General features: G+C 51.8%; 1 protein-coding gene across 4 annotated transcripts in view; it reads left to right on the top strand.

Annotated features, from left to right (window-relative positions):
* Positions 1–14,884, top strand: part of OSBP2 (oxysterol binding protein 2) — a 53,097-nt gene that overhangs the window by 23,733 nt on the left and 14,480 nt on the right. For 2 of the 4 annotated variants that reach the window (XM_015878376.2, XM_015878377.2), the window contains one exon: positions 11,379–11,629. In XM_015878376.2, the coding sequence (XP_015733862.2) occupies positions 11,379–11,629 (251 nt within the window). Of the gene's footprint in view, positions 1–210; positions 472–10,443; positions 11,275–11,378; positions 11,630–14,884 lie in introns of those variants that run through there. The other 2 variants (XM_015878378.2, XM_032447798.1) reach the window with 2 other exon arrangements.

The following is a 14,884-nucleotide window of genomic DNA, read 5'->3' as shown; positions in this document are numbered from 1 at the left end:
CTTTGGTTTTAGCATCCCTTCGGGTCTCCGGCTGCATCCCTTCTACCCCATTGCTTACCATTTCTGAGATGACCGTGCTGAATCCTGCCCTTTAGTTGCCTGGGTCTCCATGTTTCCCTCTGTAAGGGGGTAGCACACCTCTTCCCGGCACAGATGGAGTTAATTAAGGGCTTCTGCGTGCTGGAGCAAGCAGTGGTGCATGCCGGGCTGTGAGGCTGCCGAGCCCTGTGCCGTAGTGCCCTGCCATCAGCATGGTGCAAGACACAGGGCTGTCTGCTCCATAAGGACATCTGCTAAATAAGAACGTTCTTTTCCTTTGTATTTTTTTTCTCCATCCTAAAGCCAGCGGCCATGCAGCTCTCAGCCTCAGCCGGCTCGGCCCCACAGTGGGCATGAAGGGCAGGGGCTGCTGGGAGGCAGGATCCGTCCGCTCCTTCTGCAACTCTGCCTGCCTCAATAAGTTCCCCAAGGGTCAGTGCCTGGTGGGGGAGGGATGGAGGGATGTGCATGGGGATGGGGCTGCACGAGTGCTGGGTTGGGGTTGGCATCATGCCTAGAAGTGGCTGCTGGGATGGTGTGCTGTGTTCTGCCTTCTGGCTTTATCAGGTGTTGGAACAACAGGGTGCTGCACCCAGTGCTGTGCTGAGAACCTGCTGTTAGGAGAGGTACGTTGTGCATTTCTAGCATCAAAGAATTGATTTGTTCATCGTGGTGAATTAATTTCTGCGGTAGATGCTCTGTTCAGATCTGGTGTTTGATCTCAGTAAATCAGGTAGGTTTTTGTTCTAGGAAAAAGTACCTTCTCATTAAGACATAATGAGAGCGTGTGTGTGTGTGTGGCAGTGCCTGGGGATGCACGAGATGCCTGGCTGTCCTCTGGGAAGCATTTCCCTGCTGAGCTCTGCTTGCCATCCCTCATTGCTGCTGGGGTTATTCCAGGCATTTCCCTCCAGGAGCGCTGTGAGGGCATTGGGTTTCCCAGAGGGGTCAGTGCTGGGATGCATCCCACTGCCAGCCATGTGCTGGAGGGGCTCACATCCACTCAGTGCTTTCCTGGGGTGCTGCAATAGGTTCAAGGATGGGAGAGGCACCACTCCTGCAGAAATCATTAGGGCCTGTGTTGCTGTTGTCTTTGGTGTGGGATTCATTGCCTGACTCTTGGTGAGGTGGTATAGTTGTAGATGCAGGAGTTGAAGCCTGATCTGGTGACCCAAGGTTTCCTTTGGGGCCAGGAGACAACTGGGCACCCTGGAGAACCCTCTGCTTCCTCCTAAAATAGGAGCTGGGATCACAGATTGGACTGAGCAGGGAGTCATGGGGACTTTCCATTCCTGCTGCTGTAGGTCAGGTGAGGTGCCAGTATGTCCTTACACCCACAGGTGGTTAAACTTGCTGCTCCCCCATGGCAAACACCAGGACAGCTTTATTTTTATTAATGTACAATGAGAAATCATCTCTGCATGGGAATCAGCCTCTGCTTGGGCTGCTCCCTCTGCACAGAGATGGCCACGTTGCACCCACGCAGTAATGTAATTTCCTCCCCCAAAGAAAAGAAAACAGAGATACAAATAGGTCAAATCAGAATTCCAGCCGTTGTGGATTTACATCATGCTTTAATCACATCCAGATTGTCCCCTACCCTTTGGTTTTTGCAGCTGGATGCCGTGAGGTCACAGCAACACGTGGTTTATGCAGGTTGGCTTCAGCAAGGAGTGTGAGATGTGAGCTGAACCCCCAAGCTGGGAAAACACTGCCTTTAAAATCCATTTGCTGTGCAGCAAGGGAGCCCCTGGTAAGCACGTCCTGCTTGGAAAACACAGTGCTTGTTCCCTAAGTGAAAATATTTCCCAAGGATGCCCTACTTTTCACTTAATTATGTTATAATATGAGTATTCTACAAAAATAAAGGCATTAAATCTGCATATCTCACTAAAAAGACACCATCTGAGGTGCATTTAATGTGCTGTAATGAGAGACGAGCCCAGCCTTCTGGCTGGCACATAGTTCAGATTGGGATCCCAGTGCTCTTTATGGCAGGATCCCTCTTCCAGTTGCAGCAGGAATGTCCCTGCCAGGTCCTTCTGGAGCAGTGGGTGACCCTGCTCTGTGATCACACCTGTTGTTAGTAATGGGTGAGAACGTGGATAGTTATCTCCTGATGGAAGCGAATCCAGGTTATGTTCCAGCCATGCAGGGCAGCTCTTAGCAGCTGCACAATGGGCTATTTGGATTTGCACATCCCTGGAACATTCCCTTCAGGTGGATCAGACAGAAGAGCCATTGCAGTAACGCCTTCCAGCCCTCTGTGTGTGACCAATGTGGTAATCCTCCCTTATTTTAACAAGAGCAGGTAACCAAAGGGCTCACAGGTGCCAGGGAGGAGGTGCTCTGCTCCTCAGCTGCTCAGCAGCACCACTGGCATCGTGTGCTTATTAGCTACGTCTGAAATGCAAGGGAGAGTAATTAGGGAGGAAGTGACCATCTTGACAGGCTGATGGTGTAATTAGAGAGCAAAAGTGCATTTATAGAATTGGAAGGAATGGAGATGAACTCTGAGATCCAGCCACACGGATCTGCAAATAGAAGCCCCGTGTGCCCTCAGATTGATTTATGTTTTGCTTTTTTACTGGCAAGGCTGTGCCTGTGGCCAGCACAGCACTTCTGGAGGAGGAGATGCTGCATCAGGGTCATTTGGGCAGGACATATGGTGGAGGAGAAACCCCAGGGGATGCTTTACTGGTAAGTCAGTGGTGGTGGCTGCTGTGCGCAGTGCAGCATGTGGGCAAACATCAAGGAGCTGCTACCTGTCCTGCTTCTTGCTCCTGTGGAGTTCTTCATCACTGCTGTGCTTGTAGCCTAGAGGAGATTAATGATGAGTTTATCTCATCCAGCAGAGCACAAAGCCAGCCATCAGAGGGAGGGATGCACGTTGGTTTGGTAAGCTGTGCGGGCTCACTGCAGGGGTGGGCAAACCCTGAGGAGTGTCCAAGTGCTGACTGAAGCTCCCTGACTGCCCTGGACCAGGTGTGGACTTGGAACACTGCATTTCTTCTCTCATTGTAGAGGAAGCAGTGGTGGGATACAGTCACCAAAGGCAGCAATGGGCAGAGCAGCCCCAGTGCTGTACTTGACTTGGGGACTGCAAACCTTCAAGAAACAGGTCCTGGGGCTGGTGCAGAAAGAAGGGGGGGTGTGTGTGTGTTAGGAGACAGGAGGGTGGGAAGTGGGGTCCGTCCCCACTTGACCATGGTCCCCTTGTACCAGGGATGCTGCAGCTTTGCCACCACCAGTCCTGTGACTGGAGCTGCATTATGAGGTAGTAGAAACGGTACTCAAGAGCATCGTTTCCCTCTTTGAGGTCCGCCTGAAGTTATTCCAGACTGTGTGTGCCCTGGAAAAATGGCTTTGCCCCTTTGAAAGCTTTCAGAGCACGATCTCACTGCTGCAAGAAGGGATGTGGAAGGTGGCAGGGAGCCCATGTGTAGCAGAGATGCAATGCTTTAAGTTTGAATGTCTGACCAAACCCCAGCCCTGATGGGCCACTCTGTCATTCAATTATCTTTCCATTTGTAGAAGATGAGTTGGTAGGGTTGTGCGTCCATTAATGATCGAGTTGTTGGAGTTGTTTGCCCATTAATGACTTCTCTTTGACCCCCTGAGGAATTCAGCGCTGTGCTACTTGCCTGCTCCATTGTGTTGGAGAAAGAGAAGTCAGAGGGGAGGAGGAAGGATGGCAGTGGAGCAGTGTCACTGCATCCTCCAACGTACAGCCCTTCAGCCCCTTGATGGCATTAAGCAGAAACACAGAGTGGGGAAAATGGGCCCACAAAGTGGGGATCGGTGCCTGCAGCCTTGCTGCTCTTTGTGAATTAAGAGATGTTGAGTGATGCTGATAAAGCACAGCTTTTAATTAATGAAAATGTAGTCATGTAAAAATGCACACTTTGTTGTGCAAGCATTCAGCCGACCTCGCGTGGGGGAGATTAGCAGTAATTAGGGAAACCCAGGGAGCTGTGGTTAGTTCTGTTTGTAAACACCAGCATCCAGCAGCCAGCTCCCCACGCAGCACCCATGCTGTGTGTCCTCATCCCATGCGGGTTTGCTGTGTACTCTCCCTCTTGGTTGAAATTCTATCAGTTTCTGAGGATTCATCCTTGCTTTCTGTTACTTCTTTTCTACAAAGGGACTAACAGAGCTTTGTCTTCCCTTCCAGTTCAAACCCGTAAGCAGGCTGTCCTGGCACCCATTCTGGCTGATGAGGTTAGTGTGTGTGGGTGCACTCCAGGGCTTCACCTTGTCTGCTTGTAGGGTGTTGGAAAGGCTGTTTGCATCCCTCTGTCTCCACTGGCACTCTGTGACCTGCATGGAATTGAAAGGAGCTGGGTAACTTGCACCCACCCCGATCCTCTTACACAGGAGTAAGCTGAGCCCAGGCAGATTTACGTGTGCATAAGGGCACACATTAGCCTTCCGTTCTCAGGAGTGCTTTCTCAGATATCTTTGCTCATGCAGCTGGCTGAGCTGAGCTTACAAGCCTGCAGGGCAGTGCGGGACGTGCATTACCCATTGGGCAGCAATGGAGACTTCAAGCAGGGCCTTTGCAGTGCTACAAGCAGCCCTCAACCCCCAGCATGGCTGTGTCTAGCTGCCCTGCTGTGGGTATGGCAGGGACATTGCTGTCACAGCCCCGTGATCTCCTGCCTCCCCTGCCACCGCAGCTCCTGAATGTAGCTCAGTCCTGTGTCACTTTGTTCTCATTACAAAGGCTTTGTAGGGAGGGAGAGAGCTGACAGAGCATCAGAGCATCCTCCGTGCTTCCCCGGCTGCCTCCTACGAGCCTGTGACAGGCTGTGTTTTCCATTCTGACACAGGCTTCCAAAGAAAAGCTTCATTGATTTAAAGAAGGAAAATGAGGAATCCCATGCCAAGTTCATCCTTGGTTGCACCAAGTGTTGCATTGCTTTGCAGAGGATGGCTGCTCCAAGCCTGGCTGTGCCACCAGCAGGTCCCCAGCTTTGTTGCTGGGGCAGGGAGTAGAGCCCACCCCACTGTCAGCTCCGTGCCCCATGCTGCTGAAACCAGAGTGCGGCCTGAGGCTGGGAGATATTTAAGCATCATTAAAAATGGATGCTTGGTGATGCACTTAGGAGATATCCAACAACTGAAGTGGTTTTTGGTAGCTGTGTGCTGGCTGACACCAAGGCTAGGCACTGCAGAGCAGGGATGTGCAGCCCCACTGTCCCTATGCTGCTCCCTGCCTCAGCTCCTGCTCGGAGGGAATCATGGAGACATTAAGGTTGGCTCTAAGATGATCTAGTCCAACTGTTGACCCATTCCCCACCATGCCTCCTGAACACTGTCCCTAAAGGACAGTCCCTTTGTGTCAAGGAAAGGAGGTGGTGAGACAGGAGCTGGCTGCAGGTGAGCCCTGTGTGCTTAAGTCACTGGTGGTTTTGCTCTTCTGTGGCTGTCAGGGCTCTTCATCCAGCATAGCCTGATGTTTCCATTTATGCTACTTCTGCATCTGTCATGGCTCACTGCAGCCTGAGGATGCTGCTCATGCACAGCCCAGTGCTGTTCACTGCCCTCTCTTGCAAAGAAGCTCCCATTCCCTGCTCACGGTGCCATCTGGTTGTGAATGCTCAAACACAAATAACAAAGTTTATCGTTTTTTTTTCCCCCTAATGTGCTTTGTTGGACAGGAGCAAATGACGTTTAATGATTTATGACACTTGCATTTACGCAGCTAAATATTCATCAGCAGACCATGAGGTAGCTCTGAAGCCTTGGGCTGTGCACGTCCTCCCTGTGGCGTTGTCTCAGTCTGTGTGTCAGCTGTGGATTCCGAGCTCAGCCATAAAATAGAGAAAGCACAGTTCAGTGAAGCACATGGGCTTCCTTATCTTTGTGCCTTCTTCTCAGTGAGCCCAATGGAAAGGTGGAAATTGGAATGGTGTGGAGTCGGGGATCTACTCCATCTAAGGAGCCTGTGACTCTGGCTGATACCCACAGCTTGAGCTTTGGATATAGGTTTCTCTTCTATTTTAAGTGCTTCATCAAGTATGGATTTGTTGATCTCCCTTCCTCTCACTGATTCAAGAATAGCCCAAAGGAATGATCTCAACATCATCATTCAGATTCCGTGGTGGAGGTTGTGTTGTGTGCCAGCAGTGGGTTGGGGATGCATTTTGCATCATTGCCATTGTGTTGCCTTTGGTGAACCTGCAGAAAGGAAACCCTTGATTGGACCTTGATCCTCACTTGGTGGCACACATGGGCTGGCAGGGACAGGCATGGAGCTTCCAGACTGGAAGAAGCTCTGGGCAGTAGGTGATTGGGACCACTGGGTGGGCTGTAGGGTCCCTAACAACCCAAGTTATGCTATGGTTCTAAAAGGAGATCGATGGGATGAGACGTCAGGCTAAAGATATCAGCTCAGGAGCAGCCTGGGCAGCTTTGCAGGTGTGGATAGAAGCACACTGCCCCTGGCACCCACAATTAGCACTGCTTGCCAAGGACAAGCAGGTGTCAGCATGGCCTGGAGCTGGCCTTGCTGCTCAGGTCAGTCCGCAGTGTGTTCCTGTTTGGAGCTGTAGGATGATAAAGTTCCTATTTTTACCAGAACATTTGTTTTCTTCTCTGGCGGTGTGACGTGCAGTGTGAGCAGCCAACTGTCTGCTAATGAACGGTTATTTCGCTATAATCACACCTTCACAACTGGAATTTTTTCCATTTTCATTCAGAGCTGGCTCTTGGCTTCTTCCAATGCCCATTGTGGATATGGAGAACAGATCATTCCCTTCCGCTTCCAAAAACTAATGTGTAGACCGTGTCTGCAGTCCACGGTGTTGTATTTTTACTGAATGCTGTCCTTTCATTCATCTCTCCCTGCAGGATTTATTTCCCAGCCCTGCTATCATTCCTATTGATGGCTTTTTATGGCGTGCATCTGCCTTAGGATTGCAGTGTCCCAGGCTGGGCGCAGGCTCTTGGGCTCTGATCAGAAGGCACATCATGTCTCAGAGAGCTCTGTTCTGTTCATATAACCCCATATTTCTCTGCTTTTTTTAGCTCCCTTTTCAAAGTTCCATTGTAACTCACACTGAACTGGTAGATCCCTTTCTGCCAAGTGGGCAGTTGTCTGCTCTCTGCTTGGTTGGCATCTCTTCCAGAGTTGGTATCTCCACTTGGGATATGGTGCAATCCTACATTGACTGCATCCTTCAGGCTCCCCATCACCACTGCTTCCATACTCTGAGGTTAAACCCTTGCAACATACTTTCAGCCTGTCTTTATTGCCTGCCTTACCAGTGGGTTGGAGCTGATTAGGTGATGGGGTCAACAGAAAATCCCGTATATGCCAGAAAGAGAGAATGACTGCAGTCCAAACGTAGTGCTGAGGGTTATTGACTGATAACATCATCTTGTGACTGCAGCAATGAGATGGCTGGATTGCAGTCATAATAATAAAAATACTTTATGCTTTCTCAGTGCTTGTCTTTCAGAAAAGCAGAAATCCTTTAGATGCATTAATGGGCTGTGATGCCCACTCCATCTCAGGGTGATGCTTCATAGGAGGAAAGAATGCAGATAACAGCAGATGGGTTAGAATTCTTTGCATGTCAACTGCCAGAACCTCCGTGGCCTCCAGCATCCACACAATGGGCAATGTGGGGGTGAAAGCTCATTGGGCTTGGAAATGGATCCTTGCAGCCCTGAAGGTGTGAGTCCTGGGTTGAGTCTTGTCCTGGGTAAGAGATGAAGCCATCAACTTAACTGCTCTTTGTCCCTCCGGTTTTTTGTTCTTAGATTTTTCAGTTGTGTCCCCATGGTGCTCACTGACCTGAAAAGCCAAGCAAGCAGTGTAATGTGTCACAAGTGTCACTTTGCTTTGGTTTGGCTCCAGCCAGTTGCACTGGAGCTTTAATGAAACCACAATTACAGAAACCAAGAGATGGATTCAGAAGCAAAGAAGATGCTTTCCTGCTTTATTTCAGCATGGTGAGGTGTAATGGTGCCATGTTGGCTAAGTAGGACGTCTCTGCTCCAATCGTGGGCTAGGTTAGGTCATATCTGTAAAATCCTTTGCTTTGAATATCTGCAAAACCTGAGCATTTGGCTTCTCACCATGATCCCAATGGATTTCAGGCAGATCTGCTGGGACAGACTGGGAGCTCTGGGTCCATTCTGTGCAGCCCCAAGCTGAGTTGTGCCCCCAAGGCTGGGTCATCCCCATCAAATGCAATGGAGATGTCATCACGGTTGGTGAATATCTGCTATTCTTAGGCCTGAACAGCTTTCCATTTGCATTAGCAGTAGCAGAAATATCCTCGCCAGGTTGGCGATAATTGCAAAGTGATCACCCAGATTTGGAACGATTTATGACCGACTGTTTGCTCTGTTATTTTGATGATTAATTGCCAACGTAATTCTTTACAACCAAAAAGTGCCGCCTGGGCCTGCTTGTGCAGATGCCGTAGGAATTCATCCCTCTCTTGGCAGCCGGGTGAAGCTATTAAATATAGATACCCATTTCCATTTCATATTCATAGCTATTAAAAGCAACGAAAGCGGATGAAGGTTTTGGAGCCATTGTGGAAATTGCTCCAGTTGAAGAATGGTTGGTGATCAGTGGCCTTGTGCTGCAGCTGGTCCTGGTGGGAAAGGCTCTGGTTCCCAAACCAGGTCTATAGTGGTGGCTGCAGAACAGCAGAGGGACCTGTGGGTGTTTGCTGGGAGTGCTACTGGTATTTCTATAGGCTTTGCCCATGGTCTCCCTGGCAGAGGTTCGTGCTTATTCATCCTTTAGACCTTCCCCATGTTGCATGGAAAAACCTCCAAACCAAATCAGCATGGGATTTTTTCTTGCATTTCCATACAAAGCCCCTGGGGCAGGTACGTGGAAAGGCATACACTGACATTTGTTAGATCCAGGCCCACTGAGATGAAGCTGTGCTTTCTTGATAGGCAGCCATATTATCTATGATGGTGGTGGTGTCCTGGGAGTATCAAGTGCTGGCTGGCTTCCCAGCTATGGAGAGAGGGAGACAAGCAAGTTCATTAACCCCATGACTTCCTCTTAGCCCATCCCAAACAGCTCTCCTGGCTCCATGCATCCATGGAAGCACCTAAATGCACCTGAGCAGCAGCACCCCCAGCTGCTCACCTGCCACCTCTGGTGTCACCGCTGTCCTGTATGCAGGAAGTGCCACCTCCTCCAGTCTGCAGCTCTCCACCAGCATGGGGGAAAGAGCTGCGAGCAGGGTTTAGCTGGGGGAAGTTCAAGAGGCAGAAAATGAGGCTCTAATGGGAGCATCTGCCTTGCTGAGCTCCTCATGAGCTGCTGCCCTGGGCTCTGAAGGCTGGTGTGTGCTGTGGGTTTGGGAAGCAGCCTGAGGAGGCTTATGGCCACTGGCTGCTGATCCATTTTACATGGATTAAATAGCATCACAGCTCCAAAAATAATCCTCCGGGCTCGCGGCGAGGCCCACTGTTCCTATAGCAACTGGTTCATACCAGTGCCCTACAAACAAAAATCAAAACAGATTTCCTTTAAGTTTGTTTGCAAGTCAAAACAAAGTGGGAAACAGAGAATGAAAGACTCTGGGCTGAACAAACCGAGGGTCCTCAGCCTCTCCTCACACACCCTGTGCTCCAACCCCTCCCCATCCCACAGCCCTCCTTTGGACTCCTGATGGTTTTATGTCCTTAAAACCCAGAGCTAGAGAGGCACATACAGCTCCTCTTGTCATCAGAAGGGAGAGTAGTGATGGTTGAGGAGATCCTGGGTGCTCCATCGATCTCTTTTTGCCCACTGTAACATGGGGGTATCCCAGTGGCTGTGGTGGGGGGCTGGGAGCACGTCCTGGGAGTTGCTTCGGGTGCTTTGCACAAATGTTTCTCCTTCAGCTTGCTCTGATTTGATTGTAACCACAGCTTTGGGTTTCCTTCCTTCTGTGCTTTGATTTCAGTTCATTACAGCCAATTTTTGCTGTTCTGCGAGTTAAGTGAAACACCTTCTGGGTGTTTATATAATTCTGCACGGCAGCAAGAAATGGGAGAGGGGGGGGATATGGGTTAAACACTGCCTGGGGTAGGCAGAGAGATCCTTCCTGCTGCTTGCTGCTTCTGAAGTGCTGTTTCTTTTTGCAGCCGTAAATAAGGGAAGATTGTCTTTGAGAGGCATCACTCATGCCTGTCTACGCACAGAGAGATGCCAAATTTGATTCTTCCCCTGCAGTCACACAGAGGGAGCGGTGGTTTTGGTGTCACGGTGGTAGCTGCCTGCACAGTGTCTGTGATGGAAACCACGCTGGGGCTATTGGCTTGTGCTTTTTTGGTGGGTATATAGGGCACTGTTTAGCTGCTGAAGGCCAGCTGCAATCACCCTCAGTCACTGAATGGAGAGAAGGAGAGGTTACCAGGGTGCCTTATGTGCCCCAGGGTGACAGATACTGCAGCAGTGCTGGAAAAACTTGGAACAGAATGTGGACCTTTGGGAGGTTCTGGTTACTTTACTGATTGCTTAAGTTTTCCCTCTAGATCTGTTGAAGCTGGCACATTCGAGACACCAGCAGCACAAGCCTGGTGTACCCTCTGGGATACATCCTGCAAGCCCCATCTTCTCTCTCCTCTCCTCCTGCCCATCACCTCCATCCTACGTTGACCTCATCCCTGTGTGCTTAGAGCAGCAGGACTGTTCTTGTTCATGGTACCCCTGTCCCTGGCAGGGGGTTGGAACCAGATGGTCAATAAGGTTTCAAGGAGTTGCAGCTATAACCGTTCCTGTTGTATCTGAGATGCTGACTGTGATTTTCTGTCGTCTGAAGTGGATGGAGGGTTTGGGGTAGATACGTAGATGCTGTTCCTTCGATCATCCTTTCCTTGGCACGGTGTGGACCTGGCAGAGCCCTGACAAGGTTCAGTTGTGCCGCTGGATGCCCCAAACCCAACCCCTGTGGCTGGGAGTGCTGTCCCAACGCTCCCTGAGTTCTGGCAGCTCAGGGCTGTGCCCAATACCCGGGGAGCCTGTTCCATTCCCACTGCCCTCTGGAACAGAACCTTTCCCTAGTGCTCACCCTGTGTCACACCTTCATTCAGGCTGAGCATCATCCTGGTGGCAGCGGGAGGAGCCGTCCTGACACCCCGGTTTCCATCCCAAATCATTCCTCATGCCACACTCTGCGTCCTCATGCAGAGGGATGCCAGTGAGATGGGCGAGCAGGGATTCAGGGCTGGACTCGGTGCCCCTTCCCTCTGCCCTGGCACATCCCGGTCTGTAGCCTGTGCCAGAGGAGGCAGGAGGTCCCCCTGCCCGCTGGTACAGTCCAGGGGTAACCATGGAAACTGTTTTTTTTTCTCCATCCCTCCCTTTGCAGATGACTCGGGTGACGAGGAGCCCGCCTCACAGTCAGACAAGAGCGAGCTGCACAGCACGCTGAAAACCCTCTCGAGTAAGGTGGAGGACCTGAGCACCTGCAACGACCTGATTGCCAAGCACGGTACGGCCCTGCAGCGCTCGCTCAGCGAGCTGGAGAACCTGAAACTGCCAGCTGAGAGCGGAGAGAAGATCAAGGCTGTGAATGAGCGAGCCACGCTCTTCCGCATCACCTCCAATGCTATGATCAACGTAAGTGCCGCCGCGTTTGCATGGAGGCAGAGGGAGAGGCATCTTCTTTCCTCTCAAACAACCCCATCTCCTCCCTGTGCCCCAGCTCAGTGCTGTGGTGAGCATGGTCACAACCCTCAGAGTAGCTGGGACAGGGCTCTGCTGAGTGCTCTCAGCTTGCTTGCTGGGTGTGCTGCTCAAGATCTGGTTGGGAAGCATGGTACATCTGGAGGTTGGTGTGCTGGGGGCTTTTGGATCATTCCTGGGGGTGGCTTTCAGGCCAGCCCAGCAATTCAGAGTCTGCTGTGGGTTCAGACCCCCATCCCCTTGTTGCTTGCCACCCTCATTTTGCACCACGGGGGTTTAACCCTGCAGTGCACTCCCCAGGTGCTTTGCTGGAACCCCTCTTTCTCCCTGCCCTGTGCTTCACAATGGGATTTTGTACAGCTCATTCTGGGGTGTGGTGCTGCCTTTCCCAGTGAAGCAGCTCTTCCTGGGGATGGGGAGAGAACAACATGGAATAAAATGTTTGAAGGGGAGCGGAAAAAAGAAAATTAATCAAAGCCTGACAGTCAAAGAATAATGCATGAGGGTAAAGCTCAGGGAGCTTAGCTGTCCCAGCCCGGAGCAAAACAGAGGCTGTATGCCACCTTATGTGTGCATGGAGGAATGCCCCTCCAGGCAGCTGTGTGCTGGTGCTGGAGGGTGTTTGCTGGGGAAAGGCTTTCCCATGGTGGTGTTTGGGGTGTCTGTGCAGATGTGTGGAGTTAGGGAAAGTTTTGGGAGCAGGATTGGCACAGTGTACCCAGGTTTGCCATTTGGATGCATCAGCAGCAGCCAGGAGAGGAGTTTTGGGAAGGGTGAGTAGGGCAGTACCCACTGTGTCTGTGCTGAGGTGGTGGTGGTGGTTGTGGCATGATAAAGGCTTGAGTCAGGGCTTGGCCATCTGGACAGCGTGAAACAGCACCAAAACAGTGAGGAAAAGATGGGAGGAACTCAGTGTAGTGAGCCCACAATAGAATATGAGGGGCTCTGGATACCAGGTGTTTTTGAACAGTGTACTTCTCTGCATCAGCTTGTGGCTGAGCTGCCTGGGGATGGGGGGGTCTGAGGCTCCCCAGGGAGGTCTTAGAGGGTCTTGTAGCAGCCTCAGGAGCATTTCTGCACCTGGGTTTACCTTGTTAGCACAGGGTGATGCCCTCTGTGTCCTGCTGAAGCCCTGCCAGCAGCCTATCTTAGTACTGAAACCTGTAAGGAAATGTTGGATGTCCCTGCGGACGAGTCCACGGCACCCAGCCACCTCCTGGCAGCATAGAGGAGCGCTCTGTCTCATGGATATCCTGCTATTATTCAATATGCTTCTGATGGGCCACAGCTCTGTGGGGTTCCTGCTCAGTTTGGGACCCATATGACAGGTGGTGCTGCATCCCCGTCCTGTTTCCATCCAGCCGTGAACGATGGGATTATGTAAATGTCCCCATGCTGCAGGAGCAGCAGCAGGCAAGTAGAAATAAAGAAATACATATGGAAATCCAGCAGCCGCCTGTTAAGGTGACCTCTGTGCTGCAAACGTGCCGTGCGTGCCACTGGGGGCTCCCTGCAGCCCCCCTTCTGCCAATGGGATCTTCGTCCTCCCCTTCCTCACCCTGCCATCCTCACACAAGGCGTTCTCTTCAAGAAGTCCCAAACTCAAAAGGATGGGATGCACAACAGGGCAGCCCCCAAAATGTGCTCCCAGCTCTGTGCCAGCTGCCCATTCGCTCTGTTCCTGTCCTGGTTTTGCAACCTTGCGTAATAACGCACCGGGAGAGCCACGTGGCAGTGGCAGAGCTGAGCCCGACGGCGCTGGGACTTGAGGAGCATCCGAGAGGAGACGCAGCCAAGCGATCTGCCACGGGGGAGGAGCGGGAGGTGCGTAAAAATAAGAAGAAACTAATTAGGGGGATTAGTATCATCTTAATAAGGGGAGCGGAGACGAAGAGCAGCGTGGGCTGTGCAGCTGAGTTCTATTTGAGGTTGGTGTGAGCATAGGGAGCAGCAGGGTTGGCTGCTTGTGGCTGTGGGGTGGGCTCTGCCCTGAGCTCTGGGAGCAGCTTGGCCTCAGGAGGAGGATAGAAGGCAGAGAAAGGCTCTGCAAGGAGGGTGAGGGTGTGCTGCGGGGCTGGAGATGCTGAGATTTCACAGGGGTGTGTTTGGGGATGAAGTTTTGGGTCACCAGGGCCCAAATGACTGCCACCATCTCTACAGGAGGCCAGACTGCCTTCCCTATGGGGGTTTCTCTTACTCTGAGCACTGTCACCCCTCCCAGAGCCTGGAGTCATTGTCTGAGTGCATCCCACAGCCCGCTGGGAGGATGGTGGGCACAGCCTTGGCATCTCTGTGACATGCTGAAGGATGTGGTTCCCTGGGGCTGGGAATGGGCTGCTGTAGTCCTGCCCAAATTTGCTGTGTTTTAATGCAGTATTGAGCATCCCCTGTCCCTGCGGGATGGTGCTGTGATTAATCTGTGCTCCTAAAATGGCCTCACTGTTAAAGCAGGATGATGCGCAGCACGTGCTCCCAGCGGCACCACGTTCACTGCTGTGAATGGCTGCAGGGCAGCTTAACCCTTGCCTGTGACTGTGTTGGGTTGCAGGGCCACTTAGAGCTGATGTGAGTCACCTAAACCCACTGTAGACACAGCAGGAACATGGATCCCACCTCCCCTCTGCCCCCTACCAGCATGCACGGCACTCCCAGTTCAGCCTGGTACACCAGTACCCAGAAGGAGCCCTGCACCCCATCACACATGCTGTTTTTGCTCCTGGAGCCCATCCTTGCGTGGTCTGTATTAGTTATCTGTGCTGTACCCCACGTGCTCTGATCAGCGCATAGGAAACCATGTCACCGACCCAGAAAACCCACAGCTTTGGGATTAAATCTCCAACCCAGCCCTAATCCCCAGCAGGCAAAAGGAGGCTGTGGCCCAGGGTCCGGGGTGATATGCACTGCTGATAGGGGGGTCACTGTGTGGGCTGCTCATGTTGGGGACTCTGTGGCTGTGTTCAGAGGCTCAGAATGGCTCCCAGGCAGCTTGTGGGGAGCACCCTTGATTGCTGTTTTAATGTTCAGTCTCTAGGTGTGCTGGCTTAGCAGCCTGGCTCTGCAGTTACCCATAAAGGTGTTCATGTTGCTGGGATGGCACTGCAAGCCTGGAAATGGAGATCAGTACCCAGGTCCCTTGGCAAAGCTGAGACAGTGCTGGGGAGGAGGAGTTGCCACCGGTCCCAGCATCAC

The sequence above is a fragment of the Coturnix japonica genome, chromosome 15 (genome assembly GCF_001577835.2).
Source record: "Coturnix japonica isolate 7356 chromosome 15, Coturnix japonica 2.1, whole genome shotgun sequence".
Classification (NCBI taxonomy): domain Eukaryota; kingdom Metazoa; phylum Chordata; class Aves; order Galliformes; family Phasianidae; genus Coturnix; species Coturnix japonica.
Note: the sequence above shows the minus strand (reverse complement) of the source record. Positions and strands in the feature narration are given on the sequence as shown.